The 23760-nt window shown below is 30.2% G+C and overlaps 4 protein-coding genes and 2 pseudogenes across 6 annotated transcripts, besides 8 other annotated features; all 6 read right to left on the reverse strand.

The window, feature by feature from the left end:
* Nucleotides 1–120: 120 nt before the first annotated feature.
* Nucleotides 121–145: a mobile genetic element.
* Nucleotides 121–145: a terminal%2Cinverted (terminal inverted repeat of Kolobok-1_TV transposon ID:TVAGG3_0013400).
* An 87-nt stretch (nt 146–232) lies between these two features.
* Nucleotides 233–1270: a mobile genetic element.
* Nucleotides 1271–4112: a mobile genetic element.
* Nucleotides 1547–2020, reverse strand: TVAGG3_0058340 (MULE transposase domain-containing protein; the record flags this gene model as incomplete). The annotated part of the gene is made up of 1 exon (XM_001283252.2): nt 1547–2020. The coding sequence occupies one exon, from the start codon at nt 2018–2020 to the stop codon at nt 1547–1549; it is 474 nt and encodes a 157-aa protein (XP_001283253.2).
* On the reverse strand, nt 2977–3599 carry TVAGG3_0058350 (MULE transposase domain-containing protein; the record flags this gene model as incomplete). The annotated part of the gene is made up of 1 exon (XM_051221328.1): nt 2977–3599. A coding segment is annotated over one exon (623 nt), but the record flags the coding sequence as incomplete, so codon positions are not given.
* Nucleotides 4113–10501: 6389 nt separating the features above from the next.
* Nucleotides 10502–11149: a mobile genetic element.
* A 2061-nt stretch (nt 11150–13210) lies between these two features.
* TVAGG3_0058370 (uncharacterized protein) lies at nt 13211–13426 on the reverse strand (the record flags this gene model as incomplete). The annotated part of the gene is made up of 1 exon (XM_051221329.1): nt 13211–13426. One exon carries the CDS (start codon nt 13424–13426, stop codon nt 13211–13213), a length of 216 nt encoding a protein of 71 aa, XP_051106315.1.
* Nucleotides 13427–15606: 2180 nt separating this feature from the next.
* Nucleotides 15607–17586: a mobile genetic element.
* On the reverse strand, nt 16532–16828 carry TVAGG3_0058390 (uncharacterized protein; the record flags this gene model as incomplete). The annotated part of the gene is made up of 1 exon (XM_051221330.1): nt 16532–16828. One exon carries the CDS (start codon nt 16826–16828, stop codon nt 16532–16534), a length of 297 nt encoding a protein of 98 aa, XP_051106316.1.
* Nucleotides 17587–18486: 900 nt separating the features above from the next.
* TVAGG3_0058400 lies at nt 18487–19570 on the reverse strand (annotated as a pseudogene). Its single transcript has one exon. A coding segment is annotated over exon 1 (1084 nt).
* Nucleotides 19571–19680: 110 nt separating this feature from the next.
* On the reverse strand, nt 19681–21953 carry TVAGG3_0058410 (annotated as a pseudogene). The gene has a single exon. A coding segment is annotated over exon 1 (2273 nt).
* A 727-nt stretch (nt 21954–22680) lies between these two features.
* Nucleotides 22681–23186: a mobile genetic element.
* A 329-nt stretch (nt 23187–23515) lies between these two features.
* Nucleotides 23516–23760: part of a mobile genetic element that runs on past the window's edge.

Consider the following 23760-nt stretch of genomic DNA (forward strand, 5'->3'; position numbering starts at 1 on the left):
GTATATAAATTCTATTAAAATGGATTTGATCCAAAAAAATATATAAAATTTGATCATAAATAAAATCGTTTTAAATTACTTCTTCATTTAAATTATAACAATTATTTTTTGCTTTTATGTTATTGACGATAGACCACCCTCAGAACTATTATCTGAGATATAGGGATATTAACATTTAGGTAGCTCATACATATGAGTAGTATCTATTTTTGGAGAAAACTTAAAAAGTTAAGGGTGCACACGAGAGGATCATGTAAACTTCAGAATTTAGAACCTTATTTTTAGGCATTATCTTGGCTACCTATTTAGGCTCGAAAAGCAAAAAATATCAAAAAATACAACTTGACTCCATTATGACCCTTTCATGGAGGTAGTTTTTATCCGCTAGTATTTTCCCTTTGAATCTCTTTACAATTCGAAATCAAATTCAAAACTCAGTAGAAGAAAGGAAGAATCGACTTACTACGGTTGTAATACGAATAAATACATATATTTAATTATTTTTATTTACATAATAATTGTTTGAAGCTCATATTCCAACAAATTTTTAAATAAAAACATTAAAATGTTGAAAAGTTCATATATTTTTAATAGGGTTTTGGCACTTTATTGAGGAATTACTACATACATAGTCGAACTGAACTTGATATTTTGAAATTTAAATTATTTAGCAAAATTAAAATTTAACTTGAAATTTATAATTATTTAGTCATATTTTGCATAATTCTAAGTAGATTTTGTAAAAAATATCAAGAAAGAAAAATTTTAACGTGCTTTATTTTTTCTTTTTATATAATACATATTATTATATAATTAACATATTCATAATGTTTCACCCTTTCAAAAATATAATCCTCCTCTCAAATAAACGTACATACGGGTGGCCTCTTTTTTCAAAAAATTAAAATTTGAAATTTTGGGCTCAAATATTAGAGATTTTTTCAACCTTCAACGATATATGTTGTCTATATCAGACCTCCTTTCTTTTTGATACTTAACATTGTTCCTAAATCTTAGCCGTTACGGCTGTTCTGAAAATATTTTTTTTTCGAAAAAATTCGAAAAAAATTCTTAAAATTCAAAAATCCCTTAATTCCTGAGGATTTTGGGAAAAAGTTTTTACATGAACATGTGTATATTATATGAAGTATATTGATAAGGTAAAAATCAAATTTTATTGCATATTCATCGAGAAAATAAACTAACGAATCCCTCAAAATTGAGAGGGTAATCCTCCTCCTCTCAAATAAACGTACATACTGGTGCACCCTTAAATAATATATTATTTTTTAGTCATAAGAATAAAAATATAGTAGTTATAAAAGGAATTAGACTTCATATATCAATTCTTTTTCTCTGTAGATGTGGAACGTTTGCTTTTCGATCTCTTTCGATGAACTTGAAAATATAAGTTATTATCGCTGAGAATCCTTTCCGAAATAGGAGCTTTACGTTTAGGAGGATTGTCGGATGAATTTTGTTTTTTATTGTTTGATTTTGTTGTTATGGAAGATTTTTTCTTATTTTTTCAGAATTTTGCTTGCTATTAACTGAAACTTGTTTTGACGGCCCAACAATAGCATTTTGTAGTAGGAAGAATTCCCAATAACGAGCGCATTTTCGATAATTGTTTTTCAATATGATCAAGAAGGTCCAGCTTATGTTCTAGATTACTAGACATTTGATTTGTAGAAGGATGGTTTTGATTTTCTGGTTCTAAATCTGTAGAGTCTGCAATATTTGAATTTTCGGAGCGAATTGGAGCATCTGAACCTTGATTTGTATCGGCTTGCTCAAAATTAGTTTGAATTGGAGTGGATGAATTAAAATCTGGATGATTTAATGTTTCATTAAATAATGCCATAATTTTTTCTCTTTTTTCATTAATAAACTTAGTGATCATTGTATCTTTATCTGTTAGATCGATCGATTTGAGTATATCTGCATCATGAACTGGAATATTTTCGAACAATGAACTCGATTCTATGGAACCATATGGAGAAATCTCGTTCTGAGCCAAAGAAAGATCACTTACGTTGTATTGTTTGATAGAAAAAATTGTTTTCTCAAGTTCTTTTTTGAAAGCAGTCAAGAATATAATTTTTGTAGCTATCAGTGATAACGGTTTTTATATGGCGCTCGATCTTCTGGTTATTTTTGATGGCGTTATATTTATCTAATTGGATTTGAGATATCTCCTTAATAGCTTCATAAATGTTTGGATGTTTTAACGAAGAAAATTCTGAATGCATACTCTCGAGGCAATCATTAGTGAATATTGCAGTTGCATTATTATATTGAGATATTAAATTGTAGTGCGGCAACCAAACTTTGTTGAAATAATCAATATAATCTTTGATCGAATCAACTTTATTTTGATTAATTATATGCATTGTAAGTACAAATTCTTCATGAGACATGAATGGAGTAATAGAATAAAGAATAAAGAATAAAGAATTTTGTAAAGTATTGAAATTTTTTGTATAAAGTGCTACAAGTTTCCTGTGCAAAGCTTGTTTGAAATGAAATAGGCATCCAATTATACGGACTTTAGGGAAAATTTGTTGAAGTGCCTCTATCATTCCCTTTTCAAAATCACAATGAATTTGAATTAGCTTTGAAAATTGAATACCCTTGACAGTAAAAATATATTCAAATGCCTTCTTATAAGATTCAAATGTGCAGTTTTTCATGAATATAAATAAAAGTGGTAGATATTGATTTGTTGAAGGTTCACAAATCATAATTGTTAGCATCTGTCCTTTTTGAAAATGTTTTGGTGTAATTTTAAAAGTTCCATCGCAAAATAAATCTGTGGCTTCTTTTGCAAATTGAATTGCCTTCTCAAAACCAAAAAACATCGTCTCACAATTTGCTTGAAAATCATGGCCAATGAAAAACTGCTCGCCATTTATTAAACAAAAATTAGCAATTTCATCGTCTGTAATTTTTTCTCCAACAGAAAATTTTCTGGACTTATTATAAACTTCCCTGACCAATGAATCTTTAATTAATGGGTTTTCATCAGTACCAACAGCAAGTTCTGTCATAAATTTTTTAATCTGCTGAAAAGTGCCGTTGTCTTCAGAAAATTCTGCCATTGCCTTATTGTATATTTCTGTCAGAGTCATTGATTTATGAAGATCATTTTTTTCATTTTGTAGCTTTTTAAATTGTCTGCATTCGGGTATATGTTCCTTTTGTAAATCTTCGGAAACTGAACTGTTCTCAATTTTAACTAAATAACGTGCTTGACAAGAATGATCGATGCAACGGTAGTAACGTTCAATATTATTTGAATTAATAATATTTGTATGATCATGCGAATAAAGCATATCTTTGCGAACAATTGTATCAGGATATTTTCCAGTAACTGCGGGAATATTTTTAACTGCAATATAACTAAAATATCTTCTGACAGCTTTAGATTCATTTTCGGCGTATTTAATATTAAAATATTGAAGAACTTGTTTGATTATATTCGTTTTTTCATCTCTCGATGTTGATTTTTGGTATTTATCAGATTGTTCCCTGATAAATATTTTATTTTCGTCTGTAAAGTTTGCTCTTTTTTGATTAAATATAGATGATTTTCCCATTAAAAAATGAAATGATGCAAAATTTACGAAAACCGTTCGAAAATTGAATCAAAAATGAAAAGTAATACTTAAATGAGTAATTCTTTGAGATATTGGTCTTAGATTGAATGTAGCGTCATTCTTATATAGAATATATATTCATATCATCGGAAATATGATAAAAAGCATATAATAAATGTCAAAAAAGTGAACAAATAAGCAAAGATATTTTTTAAAAAACAATGAAAAGTAATACTTAAATGAGGAATTCTTTGAGATATTGGTCTTAGATTGAATGTAGCGTCACAAATTTCACAAATATAATTTACTATACAATTTTATTCATTTTTTTAAAATGGCTGACGACAGTCTGTATCAACTAACTCAACTAGTCAAGCATAATGATTATTCTTCGGATTCATTAAATCAACTTTATCAATGCATAAGTACAATGACAGAAAGATCAATTGGATGCTTGAATTGGGATAAATTTTTCAAAAAAATCACAGTGACTGATGAAGTTCTTTTACATTTGGCGCGGTTCAATTTTAACGACATTTTTTAACGCGATACGAGCGTAAGTCCATAGAATGTGTTTTGAGGGAAACTATAAAAATCCAAAATAGAGGTAAGCGCGCCATTATTACCTGCGAAGTTACATGGAATAAATCGAAGAGTAAGTACAAGATGATCTTGCATCTTTCCAAGTAAATGAAATTTATTAAAATTAAGATGATAATATTCATTTATAGTATGTGTATGATGTTTTTTCAAAATTTCTTCAAATAAAATGCAATGATAATTTTTGAATAATTTTTTTCTTGTGTATATTTCATTTTTTATTAGTGAAAATATCATTACATCAATAAGGAAAGCACAATCCAAATTCATATTAGTTAAATTAATCTACGACCAAAAGCCCGCCAAATTTGAATTAAACCTCCAATTTAAAATTTTCAAGTCTACGGAACCATCCTTGGATCATAGTAATCATTCATTACAAAATGGAATCTTTTGGTATTGTGCGGGCGATACCATAGATTTCTTTTTATTGATAATGCTATTGAACAAGCTCATTCCGTGGATTTTCATTTAGAACTTTGTTTCATGAGTTTCTGGAACAATATAACATCTGAAACCTTTTGTGCGGGCAAAAGAAGGGATGTTTGTTGATTGAAAAATACTCATTTAAAAGAAGTTCTGAAAAGAAATTTGGAGATGATTTGTGGGTTGTGTAAGGTGTAGGTGTTGTGATATATGTGGAATGGAATGATCCTTACCTAAGTCATTGACTCATCCTTACCTCAGTCATAGACTCATCCTTACCTCAGTCATAGACTCATCCTTACCTCAGTCATAGACTCATCCTTACCTCAGTCATAGACTCATCCTTACCTCAGTCATTGACTCATCCTTACCTCAGTCATAGACTCATCCTTACCTCAGTCATTGACTCATCCTTACCTCAGACAACAACTCATCCTTACCTCAGTCATAGACTCATCCTTACCTCAGTCATAGACTCATCCTTACCTCAGTCATAGACTCATCCTTACCTCAGACAACAACTCATCCTTACCTCAGTCATAGACTCATCCTTACCTCAGTCATTGACTCATCCTTACCTCAGACAACAACTCATCCTTACCTCAGTCATGACTCATCCTTACCTCAGTCATAGACTCATCCTTACCTCAGTCATAGACTCATCCTTACCTCAGACAACAACTCATCCTTACCTCAGACAACAACTCATCCTTACCTCAGTCATAGACTCATCCTTACCTCAGACAACAACTCATCCTTACCTCAGTCATTAGACTCATCCTTACCTCAGTCATAGACTCATCCTTACCTCAGTCATAGACTCATCCTTACCTCAGTCATAGACTCATCCTTACCTCAGTCATAGACTCATCCTTACCTCAGACAACAACTCATCCTTACCTCAGTCATTGACTCATCCTTACCTCAGTCATATAGACTCATCCTTACCTCAGTCATAGACTCATCCTTACCTCAGTCATAGACTCATCCTTACCTCAGTCATAGACTCATCCTTACCTCAGTCATAGACTCATCCTTACCTCAGACAACAACTCATCCTTACCTCAGTCATTGACTCATCCTTACCTCAGTCATAGACTCATCCTTACCTCAGTCATAGACTCATCCTTACCTCAGACAACAACTCATCCTTACCTCAGACAACAACTCATCCTTACCTCAGTCATAGACTCATCCTTACCTCAGTCATTGACTCATCCTTACCTCAGTCATAGACTCATCCTTACCTCAGTCATAGACTCATCCTTACCTCAGTCATAGACTCATCCTTACCTTAAACAATAACTCATCCTTACCTCAGACAACAACTCATCCTTACCTCAGACAACAACTCATCCTTACCTCAGTCATTGACTCATCCTTACCTCAGTCATAGACTCATCCTTACCTCAGTCATAGACTCATCCTTACCTCAGTCATAGACTCATCCTTACCTCAGACAACAACTCATCCTTACCTCAGTCATTGACTCATCCTTACCTCAGTCATAGACTCATCCTTACCTCAGTCATAGACTCATCCTTACCTCAGTCATAGACTCATCCTTACCTCAGACAACAACTCATCCTTACCTCAGTCATAGACTCATCCTTACCTCAGTCATAGACTCATCCTTACCTCAGTCATAGACTCATCCTTACCTCAGTCATAGACTCATCCTTACCTCAGTCATAGACTCATCCTTACCTTAAACAATAACTCATCCTTACCTCAGACAACAACTCATCCTTACCTCAGACAACAACTCATCCTTACCTCAGTCATAGACTCATCCTTACCTCAGTCATAGACTCATCCTTACCTCAGACAACAACTCATCCTTACCTCAGTCATAGACTCATCCTTACCTCAGTCATAGACTCATCCTTACCTCAGTCATAGACTCATCCTTACCTCAGTCATAGACTCATCCTTACCTCAGTCATTGACTCATCCTTACCTCAGTCATAGACTCATCCTTACCTCAGTCATAGACTCATCCTTACCTCAGTCATAGACTCATCCTTACCTCAGTCATTGACTCATCCTTACCTCAGTCATAGACTCATCCTTACCTCAGACAACAACTCATCCTTACCTCAGTCATAGACTCATCCTTACCTCAGACAACAACTCATCCTAACTCTTGCAATAACATATATTTACTACAATGTATGTGAAATTTTCTCCCTAACTTATCAAATATCACTCAATTACTCAATTATTCTTTCTTAATTTAACTCCTTACCAGAACTTTACATTTAAATTCAAAATAATTTTATTATATTAAATTTTCAAAATCATATTTTAGTTCAATACTATTATAGATATAACTTTGTCAATAATGAATATTTTCGCGATTTGGATAAGTATTCATTGAGTTATCTAAGATTTTATTCGTGGGTATAAATTAATTAATATGTGAAATAATTATATAATAAGAGACGGATATCCAACACTCAGTCTCTCTTTGACATCCAACACTCAGTCTCTCTCTTTGACATCCAACACTCAGTCTCTCTTTGACATCCAACACTCAGTCTCTCTTTGACATCCAACACTCAGTCTCTCTTTGACATCCAACACTCAGTCTCTCTCTTTGACATCCAACACTCAGTCTCTCTTTGACATCCAACACTCAGTCTCTCTCTTTGACATCCAACACTCAGTCTCTCTTTGACATCCAACACTCAGTCTATCTTTGACATCCAACACTCAGTCTCTCTTTGACATCCAACACTCAGTCTCTCTTTGACATCCAACACTCAGTCTCTCTTTGACATCCAACACTCAGTCTCTCTTTGACATCCAACACTCAGTCTCTCTTTGACATCCAACACTCAGTCTCTCTTTGACATCCAACACTCAGTCTCTCTTTGACATCCAACACTCAGTCTCTCTTTGACATCCAACACTCAGTCTCTCTTTGACATCCAACACTCAGTCTCTCTCTTTGACATCCAACACTCAGTCTCTCTTTGACATCCAACACTCAGTCTCTCTTTGACATCCAACACTCAGTCTCTCTTTGACATCCAACACTCAGTCTCTCTTTGACATCCAACACTCAGATAAAAATATTTAAAAATATAAGGAAATGAATCAAAAAAAATATAATTAAAAAGATTTAAAATTTATAAAAAAGGGAAAAAATTTAATAAATGATTAGGAAGAATGTGATGTGAATGCGTACGGAATATATATAAGAAATTATAGTCTTGGATGTCAAAGATAGACTGAGTGTTGGATGTCAAAGAGAGACTGAGTGTTGGATGTCAAAGAGAGACTGAGTGTTGGATGTCAAAGAGAGACTGAGTGTTGGATGTCAAAGAGAGACTGAGTGTTGGATGTCAAAGAGAGACTGAGTGTTGGATATCCGTCTCTTATTATATAATTATTTCACATATTAATTAATTTATACCCACGAATAAAATCTTAGATAACTCAATGAATACTTATCCAAATCGCGAAAATATTCATTATTGACAAAGTTATATCTATAATAGTATTGAACTAAAATATGATTTTGAAAATTTAATATAATAAAATTATTTTGAATTTAAATGTAAAGTTCTGGTAAGGATGAGTAAATGTCGTAGGTAATTATGAGTCAATGACTTAGATAAGAATAAGTCAAAGATTGAGGTAAGGATGTTTATTGTTTGAGGTAAGAATGATTTGTTGTCTGAGGTAAGGATGAGTTATTGTTTAAGGTAAGGATGAGTCTATGACTGAGGTAAGGATGAGTCAATGACTGAGGTAAGGATGAGTTGTTGTCTGAGGTAAGGATGAGTCTATGACTGAGGTAAGGATGAGTCTATGACTGAGGTAAGGATGAGTCAATGACTGAGGTAAGGATGAGTCTATGACTGAGGTAAGGATGAGTTGTTGTCTGAGGTAAGGATGAGTCAATGACTGAGGTAAGGATGAGTCAATGACTGAGGTAAGGATGAGTTGTTGTCTGAGGTAAGGATGAGTCTATGACTGAGGTAAGGATGAGTCTATGACTGAGGTAAGGATGAGTCTATGACTGAGGTAAGGATGAGTCTATGACTGAGGTAAGGATGAGTTGTTGTCTGAGGTAAGGATGAGTCAATGACTGAGGTAAGGATGAGTCTGACTGAGGTAAGGATGAGTCAATGACTGAGGTAAGGATGAGTTGTTGTCTGAGGTAAGATGAGTTGTCTCAGGTAAGGATGAGTTGTTGTATGAGGTAAGGATGATTTATTCTCTTCACTACCTATTACTGACGGGTCCATGGTAGTATTCATTTTATTTTTATCGTTTTATTTTCCTTCAATTTCAACTCTAAGCATCAACTATCACACAATAGTTCCTCTACCTTACACCCAACCAATTCCATATTGAATCTTAACTTTTCCTCCTGATATTGATAAAATAAATTTCAATTGTTCGTTTCCAGATCTTGTTAAAGAAAAAATTCACTCCTCTTAGATACAAAGAGAACTACTCTATCTAAATTTTTCAAAAAAAATACATTTTCTTATTTTACATATTAAAAAGTACCAATTTTTATTTCAAAATTTGAAATTTATGATTTTTTTGGAAAACTTTTCGATTTTCTGACACGGTAGATGCTTTTTATTTTATACACTATGCCTAAAATTACCTTTTCAAACTAAAAAAATCCTAATTAGATAATTTTTCAAATATTTAATCAGTTAAATTGAATATTATTAAACTATGTTATTATTTAAATAATTTCCATCTTTTGTAATGCATCAGCACATTACCTGAAAACTTTTTAATCATTCTAGAACAAACCAACATCGTATAATCCCATCATAGCTAATCATCCATTACAATTCTGCCTATTCAAGAGCTTGTGGTGAATTTCCTAAGTTCATTCCCATTCAAAATAAAGATATTCAACAAATTTCTTCCAAAAGAACTTCGTAAACTAACTAACAAGAATAACATCTTCCATTATTTTCAACATAAATACATTTTCAAAGAATAAAATGTTCTTTAATGATTTTTTATTTGGTGAGAAATCTTGCAAAATTATTCTTTCATACTCAACTTCAATACAACAACTAACATATGATAGTTGGAAAAAATCACATAATAGAGCAGGTAAGTATTGTGAAGCTGAACTTTTATTTATCTGGTGTGATATGACCAAGCGAGGGACTCAGACTGCTGTATCTGTGGAGCAACATGACCAAGCGAGGGACTCAGACTGCTGTATCTGTGGAGCAACATGACCAAGCGAGGGACTCAGACTGCTGTATCTGTGGAGCAACATGACCAAGCGAGGGACTCAGACTGCTGTATCTGTGGAGCAACATGACAAGGTGATTCAGTTTGCATTGATTGATAGTTCAATATCAGACCAATACTTCTCTTCCATGTTGCGGGCATGGCGAGGCATTTTCAAGATTGGTACCGAAATTGGCTACTATCCCTAAATGCAACAATCATAAATGACACTTTTATCAAAAAACGTGTTTAATTCAAATTTGGCGGGCTTTTGGTCGTAGATTAATTTAACTAATATGAATTTGGATTGTGCTTTCCTTATTGATGTAATGATATTTTCACTAATAAAAAATGAAATATACACAAGAAAAAAATTATTCAAAAATTATCATTGCATTTTATTTGAAGAAATTTTGAAAAAACATCATACACATACTATAAATGAATATTATCATCTTAATTTTAATAAATTTCATTTACTTGGAAAGATGCAAGATCATCTTGTACTTACTCTTCGATTTATTCCATGTAACTTCGCAGGTAATAATGGCGCACTTACCTCTATTTTGGATTTTTATAGTTTCCCTCAAAACACATTCTATGGACTTACGCTCGTATCGCGTTAAAAATGTCGTTAAAATTGCCCACACGCCCAGTTGCAAACTTGTTACTTTTTTATGAAAACAATGAAGAAAAATTAAGCAACTGTTTTAATTTAACATTGTTCCAGCAAATTTATTCCAAAAATGGAATCGAGCAAATGATATTTTTTGCTGCAAATACAATTTGTTGCAATAACACTTCTATCAATTTTTACAATCTCCTTGAAATTGAAGAAATGAATCCATTTGATTTTTTTTATTTCTCAATTCAATATAAAGAGATATTAAATTGCGATGATTTTCCAAAAGTTACAGAAGTAATCACAGGTTTAATCTCAGCTTCAAATATTAATGCTATTATGCGAATTTGCCAAAAAATTTTGGATAAAATTACATTTTATAAATGTAATTATTGCCATATTATCTCAATATGGAATTTTATCACAAATGCAGCAATAATTCTTCCTGATGAAGATTTATTAATCAAATTATTAAAATTCATAGAAAAAACAGAAAAAGCAACAGATGAATTATTCGAACCGGAGAATGATTTGGGTTTCTATGAATATTTAAATTCGATTTTCTCAGATATTACATCTGCGAGAAATAAGCAATTTCTCTTGGAATTTCTAAATACCCATGAAGATGACTTCACTTATGATCAAACATTGTGAGGTCATTTTTTGATCAACAAATTAAGTAGTATATGTGGAAGGGTTTAGTGACTTTTTTTGTTACGTCTATATATAGATGAAGGTATATTTTCACATCTTCTATATATAGATGATATAAAAATTTTTTCTTACGTTTTTAAGTCATGAATTCGTAAGAAAGCGCGACATTATTAAATAAATTAGTAATAAATATTATATACTAAACACATTTTAAAAAATTAACATTAATTTTAAAATAATTTATTTTTTTATCTTTTATAAAAGAAGCTATATATAGATGATGTCAGATATTCCGCGATTAATTAAACATTGTTTAAATCCTGAATGGGTTAAACTTCAATTTAAAAATGAAGATTGTGAATTATTAAATGAATATGAAAGCCAAAATAAGCTAATGAGGTATAAATATAATGATAAAGAATATTTAATTTCATGGAATCAATGGAGTCATAATCAAAGACCTCATAAACGAGAAGAAGAAATTGAAAATAATGAAATGGAAATCATTGATGACATTAAAGAGGATGGAATTCCTAAATTTTGTAGAAAAACCTTTAGAACTAAGTTAGGAGCATATAAACGTAGAGTATTAAATCCTGAATATCTTAAACATCAATTTAAAAAGGAAGACTGTGAATTATTAAACGCTAATGAATATGAAAATGCTAAATCAAAACTGAGATATAAATATATTGGAAGTGATGAAAGGTGTAAAGATAAAGATAAAGTTTATTCAGTTTCATATAATAACTGGCACACGTTAGGGATAAGAAAACATTTAGGAGATTATGGTAAAAGTTCCGAATTCTTCAAATCTAGTATGTACGAGAGAATAAAAGAAATTAGAAATAATTATTTTCATGAATAAAAAATAAACTTTAAAAATTCATGTCTTACATTTTTGAATAATTTATTTTTTTATTTTGTATGAAATGAGTGAATCAAAATTCGTGACTGTAAATCAATTAATGAATAAACTTTCACCAATTCTCACCCAGGTTAAACAAGTAGACGTTTATTTTGATGATTACATACAAAGTTTATTTTATAAAGGTAAGTTTAATATTAAACCTATTGCTTTTGCATTTGATGGTAAATTAATCGAAAATTCAAAAATTTGGGAATTAATTCCGGATATTGAATTTATAACAAATATTAAGGATAAATGGTTTAAACAACAAAACCACCTCACTAAAGTTCTTTGTAGATTAATGATTAAAACTGAGGAAAAAGAATTTAACGGGTTTAAATATCATCCATGTAAAATTTTAGAACTTGGTAACGAAAAACTTCAGAAAAAATTAAACGCAAGACTATCAAAAGATAGAGTTGAAAGAGTAAATAAACTCGCTAAAGGTAATGGTAATGATGAAGAAGAATTTGATGAGTTCAACATTGAACTTTAAGAAACTAATGATTATTTGAATTTATGAAATCAATTATTTGATTCATTCTTTCTTCAATCTCTTCTATTCTTTTTGTTAAATCATCTATTTTCATTAATGAGGTGATTCTTGATTGAGGAATAGATTTCAAACTAACCACTTCTTTTATTTTTGAAATTTTGAATCCATCAACTTTAAACATTTTATTCAATTTACATGTTGTCAATTCTTCAAATAATTTTTTATTATTAGCATAATAGTCATTAAATTCTTCAACAGATGAAAAAATTTTTATTTCAGTAATTGGTTTAACAACGTTTATTTTTTGTTGAACATTTTCACTTTCATTTATTTTTAAAATCGGTTTCATTTATCATTAAATAAAAATTAGAATATAAGTGATGAAATATATTTTTTTAATTAATATTAAATCAGAAATGGCGGCAGGATTCTTTAAAAAATTATGGGATGGAATTAAGAAAGCTGCGGGTTGGGTTCATAAAAAGATTATTAAACCCATTGCAAACTTTTTGGCACCAGTAGCGAAAACGGCAGGAACTATCATAGGTGGAGTATTAGGTACTAAAGCAGGTAATCCGGCGATGGGAGCACAAGCAGGTAACGCAATTGGTGGAATAGCTGAAGGAATACTTAATAAAATAGGAGGTAGATAGTAAAAATAAATTATTTTAAAATTATTTTTATCTTAGTATCGGTTGTAGTCTTTGATAAACTTTTTCTCCTTTATTTAAAACTTCTCTTATTGGGGCAGCTTTTGGTGTTATTGATTCAGCAACGTCACTAATTGCTTCTTTATTCTTAAATATCCAATTTGCTCCCTTCTTCAATGTTTCCCAAACTTTACTCGCTCCTCTTTTTACTTTATCCCACAGTTTCTTAAATATACCTGCAGCCATAGTTGATTATTTCATTAAAATTAAAAATTCATTTTCATCTTTAATTTTGATTTTTTATTTATTAATAAATGACGACTAACTATTTGGTGCCAAACACTAAACCGATTAATGGAAATGTGTTTCATTCATTCGAAAAGATAAATGAAATATTCGCAAAGAATGACGGTAGAAGATATTATAGAGAACTTGAAAGTTCATGCTATGACTCTGATGCTCCATATTTTGATGATAAACAAACTCATTTAAGAATTACAAATCCGGCTCATGATGTGAACCAATTAGGTGACACATATATTAAACGCAAAGTTAAAGCAACTCTAGTTTCAAATAAAGCTTTCACATGTGATGCCGCTTTTAAATGCATGCGTTTATTCGTTGGTTACAAATCATCAAATCAAAGCTTTAAACAATTAGAAGTAGAAACCGAAAGAGGTGATAACATGAATATAAAATATCACTTGAAAAATTCTTTGTTAAGGCTATTTAATATTCAAGCATTAACATTATCGAATAATAATCCTTTGAATCATAATCAATAATAATTGACCTTTCACCAGTTTCTATCGTTTGTTTTATTTCTTTTTGTTCCCCACTATCCGGATCGGTCATTGTAATTGTTTTTGTTATAGTATCAGCTTTATCTTTAACTTCAATCTTTTTCCCATCGGGATATTTAAACCAAAATTCCAAAAATTCGATATTGTCAATCTGTCATATTTTAATCTATCAATTACATTTTTAATACCATCTGAAAATCTTATGAAATGGTCATTATATGGGTTTGATTGAACTAAATTTGAATGAAGTGAAATATAACCTGTTGATGAATATGACACTGACTCATATTTCTGAAAACACTAAAATTTATAACATGAATGAATTTCTTATTCGTTGAATTTATGAATTCTTGAGGTAATCTTATTCTAGTTTTGTTATCACTGGAAAATAACGCTTTACCATATTTTTAATCGTAATAAAAATGTCAATTATCAATATTATTTCGAATAATAACTGTGAATTAAATTTAACAGTTAGCGGAATTTATAATGTTACTCTCGTTTCTGTGAGTGGTAAATTTAATCCCATTCTTTTAGACCCTTCAGATTATATATCATTTATTAAAGATGACCTTGAAAAAACGTATGATATGTATATAAATAATGTGATAGCGAAATGGGATATTAACATGATTTTAAGTTATTTAAATGAATCATTTATCGTATGGTATGAAGAAAATTTTAAATCAAAACCGATAAACTTTTTGAACTTGATGAAATAAATAACCTTATTAAATTCCCGCTGAAAATTAAATTTTGTACTCCTCATCTTCGTTCATTGTTGGGGATATTAAATTTTGAAAAAGATGTTGGGGATGTTTTGTATTCTGACACTGGTTCCAATTTCATTTTAATCAAATGTGATAAAGTTAATACCCCAATGAGATTTTCACATCAAACATTAGACCCTAACTCTTACCCATCAATACAAAACATTTTATCCATCAACTTAAACACATTTTCTTTATCATATCCGTTTCAATTATCCGGGAATTCATTTATTCTTCATTCAAAAGATTTATCAAATATTAAATTTAGAATAACTGACCTATTTGATTGTGATTTAGAATTTATGAATGAAATATTATGGCAATTTCAAATAGAGAAAATAGCTGATGAGATAACGGATTAAATATTTATTTTTAAATCGTAATAAATGATTAACAACAGCAACTTAAGGCGCAAAGCGCCCAGGTCCTTCAGACCATTACATACGCCATATATGCATATAATTCAAAGACGGCAGAACAAACGCAAAGGTTGAAATATGGAGATTTGGAGATAGTATTGAAAAATGACCATTTCGAATTCGTTTGCAAAGGTGGTGCAGTGATATCAAATATAAAAAAAATTTTATTTATGAATTCAAAAATTAAAGGAATAACGGATGATATAACATCAATTCCACCAGAAGAACAGAGATATTACGCATTAAATGCATTTCCTAAAGTTTTGAAGATTGGAAGATTTAATTTAAATGAGGAATTCATAGAAGGTTTCCTAAACGACATAATGAAGAAGGTGGATAAGGAATATGTGGATAGTGAATTAAATAAGAAGGCAAATTTGGTTTATGTTGATGAAAAAGATAATGAAATTAAAGAAAAGGTTGAATGGTATCATGAATGGACATCGGAGACTTTTAAAGTTAAAGCTGATACTGGATGGGTTTCAGGATGTTTAGACCTTAAAGCAGATAAAACTTATGTTGATGAAAAAGATAATGAAATTAAAGAAAAGGTTGAATGGTATCATGAATGGACATCGGAGACTTTTAAAGTTAAAGCTGATACAGGATGGGTTTCAGGATGTTTAGACCTTAAAGCAGATAAAACTTATGTTGATGAAAATTATGCAAAGAAGTCGGAAGTAAATGATGTGATTACAAGCATGAAAAATGAAATACTTCAAACATTATATCCTGTTGGTTCTATTTATACGTCAATGAACTCAACAAATCCCGCAACAGTTCTGGGTTTTGGTACGTGGAAGCAGATTGTAGACAAATTCTTATACTGTGCTAACCATTCAAAGCAAGCCGGTGGTTCAAAGAAAATTAAAGAAGCAAACCTTCCACCGCACACTCATACAGGAACTACAAACTTTTCTGGCGACCATAGCCACTCATTAAGAGACCACCCATTATACAACTCAGACTATAAAGCTGGCAATGACGTTTTATCTCCATCTTATAACAATTCAGCAAAAAAGACTTTTCGACAAACTGAACCAGGAGGAAATCATGTCCATACTTTCACAACAAATCCAACAGGCTTGGGTAAAGATTACATGCCACCATTTGTGACTGTATTTGCATGGTACCGAATGAACTAAATATATTTTATGTCTGTAATTAATTAGGTAATGAAGTAATGGATGAACTGCAGAAATGAATACTCCACAAGCTCAAAATTTACCACGAATCATAACAAGGGAGGAAATGATAAAAATGATGCAAGAACGAATTAAAAACAACAAACCACGAAAACCGAGAAGAACCCAGAAGGGTTCGGCGTCTCGAAGAGACGTTGTCGAAGAGGAATAAAAATTAAATTTGGATTGAGTTTAAAAATTCATCTTTATTAAATTCATCTCTTCCAATCAATTTATTTATTCTATTAAATTCTTTTATTTTTGCTTCACTCAGTTTAAGGATTGAACGGTAAGTTTCTAATTTTTCGATTATTTCTTTCCTCTCTTTATCGTTTTCAATTACTTTAGTTTTATCGTTTTCAGCCCCACCGCATTGCGGCTTCTTTTTGTAATAGCATATTTTTGATTTAATTCTGTTTAGTTTCTTTTTATATTCATTGTCTGGACTCTTGGCTGCTTTGTTGTCACTCATTTCTTACGAAATAAAAAAAATTAAATATTATTTAAATATAATGGAGTAATAAAATAAATCGGAATTTCTATTAATTTATTGTCAACTTCAACTAATGCATTGCCGTTAATATATCTAACAAATTCAGCTATTGTGTCAAATCTTCGTCTTCTTTTTGTCATTGATTTATCAGTTTTTCCATAATCGAGATGAATCAAAACTTTATTTCCTTGTTTAAAATTCATGAGCCCCGAATTAATTTGTTCACGTTTAACATCATTTAACCTTTCCATTTGCTTTCTAATATATTCCCATTCTTTTGAAATATCATTTTTCATTTCCACTGGTTTCATGTTTATAGTTCTATGCCATGTATTATTGTAATAATATACTAACTGTTGTATGATGGAGTCATGATTTCCATCCCAGTATATCTGACCGTTAACCCCTAACGCACCTCTAAGAGTTCTCATTACCGCATCAACTATTTTATTATGAAACGTATATGGAGAGGATGAAAAGAAAAAATTAATTTGTGGGAAATAATGAGCCATAGCTGCCTGAAATCCTTTATCACCATCACCCCTGATATTATCTACTCTTTCATGATCTAGTAAGTATTGTATAGCCCTTCTTGTTTCCTGTTCTGTTTTCCCTTTCACTGGAATGCAATATAAATATCTAGTGTTAATGTTAATGGCAAATAAATAAGTAACGTTTCCTTTTGAATATTCCAGATGATCGATTTCGTATGAATATGGATATGGAGCAAATGAAGGGCGACTAAATTTTTCCTTTAACGGTTGAATTTTCGGGTCAATTGGTTTATTTAATATCTTGAAATCCTTTTTAAAATCTTTTTGCTTCTTTAATGTTTGAAATGGATATAATAAAGTGAATGATGAAGGATTAACTGAAAGGAGGCGTACTGTCGTTGGAGGTTTTGGTGTTGCAAGTGGTTTAATTTTATCTGCTTTGATTTTGGATTTCATTCCCCCCTTCATTAATTCTGGATGTATTCTATTCATTTGTTTTAAATATGCTGTATATAAAGGTTTGATATACTTTCCCGCTTCGAGTTTATGTTGAAGGATGAATTCCAAAAGTTGATCTTCATTTAAAAGTCGGGTTGAATATGGTTTAACTAATGAATCATAAATTAAAGCTTGTGCTTCATTTATGGTCTGAAGGACCTGGGCGTTTTGCACCTTTTGTTTTGTTCCTTTGTTTTTGCGGCTCATGATTATATAATTTATATAATTATCAATATCTTCTTCTGTTAATACTTTATTTTTGAAATCTTTCAATTGTTTAAGTTGTGATTTAGTTTTTCCTTTGTATATTCATTATTTTTAATTTTGTCTTTAATTTTAGAAATTATTTTATCATGATATTTCAAAATTTCATTTTTATAATACGGATAATAATAATCCACATCATCACCCGTTATATTTTTATTATATTTTTGGAGATATGATTTTAATTCATAATAAGTAAGAAAATTTTGATTAAGTACTAAATCATAAATTAAATTTTTTAAATCTGCGCTATTCATTTATATAAAAATAAAATAATGTTTTAAGGGTGCCGCCTCTTTGAATCATAGTATCAAAACCATCATTAACGGTTCCTTTTGTCTCTTCTGTGGCATTTTATTAAAAATAAAATTTTAAATTGTATTAAATAAATGGCATACAACATCCATTTTCACAACATACAGCCTTAGTGTGTGCTCCTGTTAATGCAGTCTTACCGATTGTTAAGCGAGTCATTGACCCGTTTTTAAGTTGTAAATTAATATTCTGACCATCAAATATCACTTTATCATTTATTATATCCAAATAATTTTTAGGTGTTAATTGTTTATTTTGTCGTAAACTAACACCTTTCATTTTTTGTGCAATCTTTTTTAAAATCACTTCCATCAATTGAACCGTTGAATGATGTATAACACTTAGGGCATAAAGCAACCATGTTATCACCTTGTTTCTCAATTGCTAAACCCAATAACTTCTTCTCATGTGCTTTTTCTTCAGCTTTATTCTTTAATTTAGGTTTAAATTTCTCATCAAAACAGAAGAAATCAAATGGTGCGAATTTGAAAATGTTTTTATCATAAAATTGTTTATCGGTAACAATTGCTTGAAATGCTTGAGTGTTAGGAAGATTTGGGTCGCCAGCGATTGCCCAATAAGATGAATCAGTATCACCTTCAATGAAATGAAAACGATTAACATTCATGCATTTATACATAAAATCATAAATGAAAACCAAATACCAGTATTTAGCATTATCTAAAGTGAAGAATGCCTCTTGTAAACATGTATTACATCTATAAAATCTATCTTTAAGCATCACTTGATATGTATCTTCACCTATTTCTCTTATGTTTTTAAACTTATTTGACATACATGCAACGCGTGCCTTCTGTGCATTCATTATTTTAGTCTTTGTGTAATTTTGTGTATTCATTGCATCGTAACCATATGATCCATTAAGTGAAATCTTGCAAAATAAACTTTTTCCTTTATTTCCTTCTAATTCAGCCTTTTGTCTTTCGTTCATAAATTTGTTCGCAAATTCATTAAAACAAGTGTTTTTAGTAAATGTTAAAATTGATTGAATGTCATCAATGATAAAATGAAATCTGTCTATTAGATACCAAAGATAATAAGAAGAAAATGGTTGATATTGGTTGTGTGTTGATGCTAACTGAGTTAATTTCCTCTGTTTCTGGTCAACCGGTAGATTGTTTGATTTCATGTAATTATACATAAAACTGCCAATTGTTTTTTCATCTGTGATAATATCTAAGTTTCTTATTATCGGTAAAAAGTTTATGTAATCATTAATGTATTTTTCATCAATGTGACCCTTTACTTCAGCCACGAATAAAGTATTTTTCTTCTTAATTATTCCCAGTGCTTTTGCTTTCTTTGTTGCTGTATCACAAATGATAACACCATTCAATCTTCCCGGCATATACATTTTATGGTCAGTATATTGAATGAAATCATGAGGATTAGATGAAAATGATGAAGGATATAATGAATTAAAATCAACACCAACGAAATGAGTCATAATGTTGGTGGTGTCCTCATTTGATACAGTTTTAGTTTCTGGATTATATGCAAGTTTATTAATGTGCGTGATTCCTTTAAGATTTACTCTATGTTGAACATTTGATAAACCACCAGTAATTCCATTACGGAGAATGTGATAAGCTTCAACTGAATCTAAAGTCATTGGTAAATTATTTTTTAATGCATAATTTCTTAAATTGATTCTTAAACGTTGAACATCTTCATCTTTATTTGATTTTACGACATTGCAATAACAACACATTAACTGACAATTTTCTTTGGTATGTGGTTTTTCATTATCGATTCTATCCAATGTTGGTTTATTTGCATATGTAAACGCTTTACCACACATTTTGCATTTAGATGAAAGGATTAAATCGTGATAGTATTGAAAATCATCCATTGAAACATTATTTTTAGTATCCCTTTCTGCTTTTTCATCTTGTTTCTTATATGATTCAATTTTATATTTCCAATACTTTTTCGTTAATTCAAAACTTGATTCTATCTCTTCCTCAGGATATTTTTCATTAGGATTAAAGTCTTTATATGCTAAAGCGTAACGAATCATTGAAGCATTCGATGATAAAGAAAGATTATGAAGCGTGTCAATTTTATAAACAAATGTTTCTTCAATAATTTTATCGATTGGGTCAATCATAATTTCAACATCTTTATTGCAATAATGAATAAAATATTCTAATCTATTCTTAAAATTTTTAGCATCATTGAGATATATTTGATAATCACTATCTGATATAGTTTCTTGGGTTAATGCTGAATAAAATGAATCTTTCGTGAATGGTTCCTCTTTATATAATTCTTCTTCGTAATTCTCCCATGTGATGAATTGATAAGGAAAAAGGATTTAACACGTGATTTATTGTTTCCGAAATCTTGAGTGAATTGGTCTAATGTCCCACCCGCTATATAATTTCTGATGTCAATAAATCTCAATTCATATGGAACGTTTGTTTTCTTTACAATGATTTGCTTAAATTGTGAAGATGAACCCAGCATTGATTTTATTTTCCATTTTGCAGTGTTTAAATCACGAAGAATTAAATTTAAATCAAACTTTCCCGAATTAAAACCTATGATATTCACTTTATTGAATTCCTCATCTAGAAGTTCTTTAAATGCTTCCTTCTGTTTTTCATTTAATGTATGGGACAAAGTCCCAGCCGTTTGCGACTTCAATAATTCATTGTATTGACTCATATTTGATTCAACAACTAATGAACAGGTTGAAAAAAAAACTCAATCCAATCAGAAATAAAAGAATCACTCGAAGTTAAGCAAAAATTCCTCGTATATGTTTTATCGTTTAATTTAACCGTTGATGATACCATGAATGGTTTTAAGTAAGCATTCAAAGTTGCACACTCAGAAAGTTGTAATTCTTCTTTAGTCTCTAATGTTTCAAAGTCAAAAGTAATATAATATCTTGTTGGTTTATAATATTTCTGCAAATTGTGAGCTAATAACCACTGATATATCTTCTGTTTCGTAATATGTGGTGCATATGGTTGCTGTGTCTTTTGCAACTGAACGTCTTGAATTAATCTTCCATTATTTTCTTTACATTTCTCACAATGCTTTAAAAATCTTCTTTGGTTTTTCCTTTCTGGATCATCACGGATAGAATAAACTTCTTCTTTACAAAATGGACAAACTTTATAGCCGGTGAGTGCTTCAACATCTGTTATTCTGTCAGCGTGAAGTTTTCCACATGGACTCTGTGTTAATAAAATATTTACTGTTTCAAATTCTGGATCTATCATTATTGATTCCACTAATGGAAAGTCTACCTTATTTATGTCCACGTCTTCTGGTTGAGGATCACAATAATAGAAATCAATATTAACGTTTAACATTCTCGCTAATCTCTCACTTTCTGATGAAATGTCAAACCCTTCATATGCATCTATTGCTTCATTTAAATAGCTTCTACGAGTTTTAGGATTAGCACCATCAGGAATGTTATAGAAGCGTTTAAATAACCTTCTACCTTCTGCTCTAATTTGATTATCATTCATTTTAGCTGTTCCGTTTTTGTTCATTTATGTAAGAATAAAAAATTAAAAAATAAATAAAAATAAAGTTTATTTTTTAAAGCCCATAAAATGAATTAAGAACACATAAATTTTTATCATCTGCGACGTGACGAATACATTTTAATTTACTCAAGAATGTGTACCCTGATACATTAAATCTAATTCCTGTCTTATTTAATTTCACAACTTTGAAAAGGAATGTATGAATAGCTATAAAATGATGAGAAGATGTTTTATGGGTTGCTTCCATTTTTTCTGAAATAAATGAATAAATATAATGCTTATACGTTTTCATATCTTTTATGTTCTTAATAACGAATGGTATAGACCTTTCAACTTTCTTCCTTCAGTGCTGTTCTTTCATATGAAACATTATTGGTATCTTCAATAATGAAACCACAATCACACAAAATTTTATAGGTTCCAATGGTTTCTTTTGATATTTTATCTAATAAATCAAAAACTTTATCAACACCTGTGCATTTATTTGAATAATAATTTGTGTAAATATCATGATCTTCTTTCTTAATCGTATTAGTTGCATATGTCACGTTTTTAAGAGCTTTTTTGAATTTTTCGGAATCTAAAGGTGGTGAAAGTAGGATACAGGGGTATTCTTCATTATCAATAAATTGTAACTTATGTTTACGAATAAATTTAGTACCTTCTTCTGAAAGTGTTTCGTCTATTTCACCATCTAATAAATTTTGTGTTGATTCTGAGACATAATTTTTATATCTTTCTTCATGAGATTTCTGAACTTCTGATTCTGAAGCTGGGATATTCATTAAACCCTCTACTTCATTTTCATTATATTTTTCAACTTCTCTTAATTCCTTAATTTTTTCATCTATTTCATCTCTTATTTTTTTCAGTCTTTCAATTTCATTGTATTCATCATCTTTAATCCGTTCTTCATAATATTCAGGGAAAACATCAGGTTTTTTAGGTTTTTCTTCTTCAGATGTGGGATATAAGAAATTTATAACATCATCTTTATTCATTTTTCCATCATAATCTAAATCATTTAATAACTCCGCGAATTTTTTACAATTTCTTAAATAATATTTATCAACTTCATAACCCACCTCCTCTAATATATCCTTTATTTCCTCGTTTGTGAATCCTAATTTTTTAACGTTGTTAGTTTTGACGCTCATTTCATACAAAATAAAAAAATAAAATAATAAACATAACTAAGTTTTAATTTTTCGTAAGAAGTTTATTTCTAATTTCTTTTACTCGTTTATGACTCCATTGATTCCATTCAGGATTTAAACAATGTTTAATTAATCGCGGAATATCTGACATCATCTATATATAGCTTCTTTTATAAAAGATAAAAAAATAAATTATTTTAAAATTAATGTTAATTTTTTAAAATGTGTTTAGTATATAATATTTATTACTAATTTATTTAATAATGTCGCGCTTTCTTACGAATTCATGACTTAAAAAACGTAAGAAAAAATTTTTATATCATCTATATATAGAAGATGTGAAAATATACCTTCATCTATATATAGACGTAACAAAAAAAGTCACTAAACCCTTCCACATATACTACTAAATTAATTGAAATTCCGATCAAAAAAAAATCACAAATTGGATCAAAAAAATCGAATCTCAAGTTAAAAATAAAAAATTTCTACATTTTTATCAAATTTAGATTTTTTTTTCAAATCATGCGAATTGATTGAATAATTGCATATTTTATCCCATGCATCTAGAATTATGTGTAATATTTTGACTTTCATCAAGAAATTGTCGAATTTGATCTTAATTTTTTTTGAAAAATATACTTTTAGAAAAA

The sequence above is a fragment of the Trichomonas vaginalis genome, chromosome IV (genome assembly GCF_026262505.1).
Source record: "Trichomonas vaginalis G3 chromosome IV, whole genome shotgun sequence".
NCBI classification, from domain to species: Eukaryota; Parabasalia; order Trichomonadida; family Trichomonadidae; genus Trichomonas; species Trichomonas vaginalis.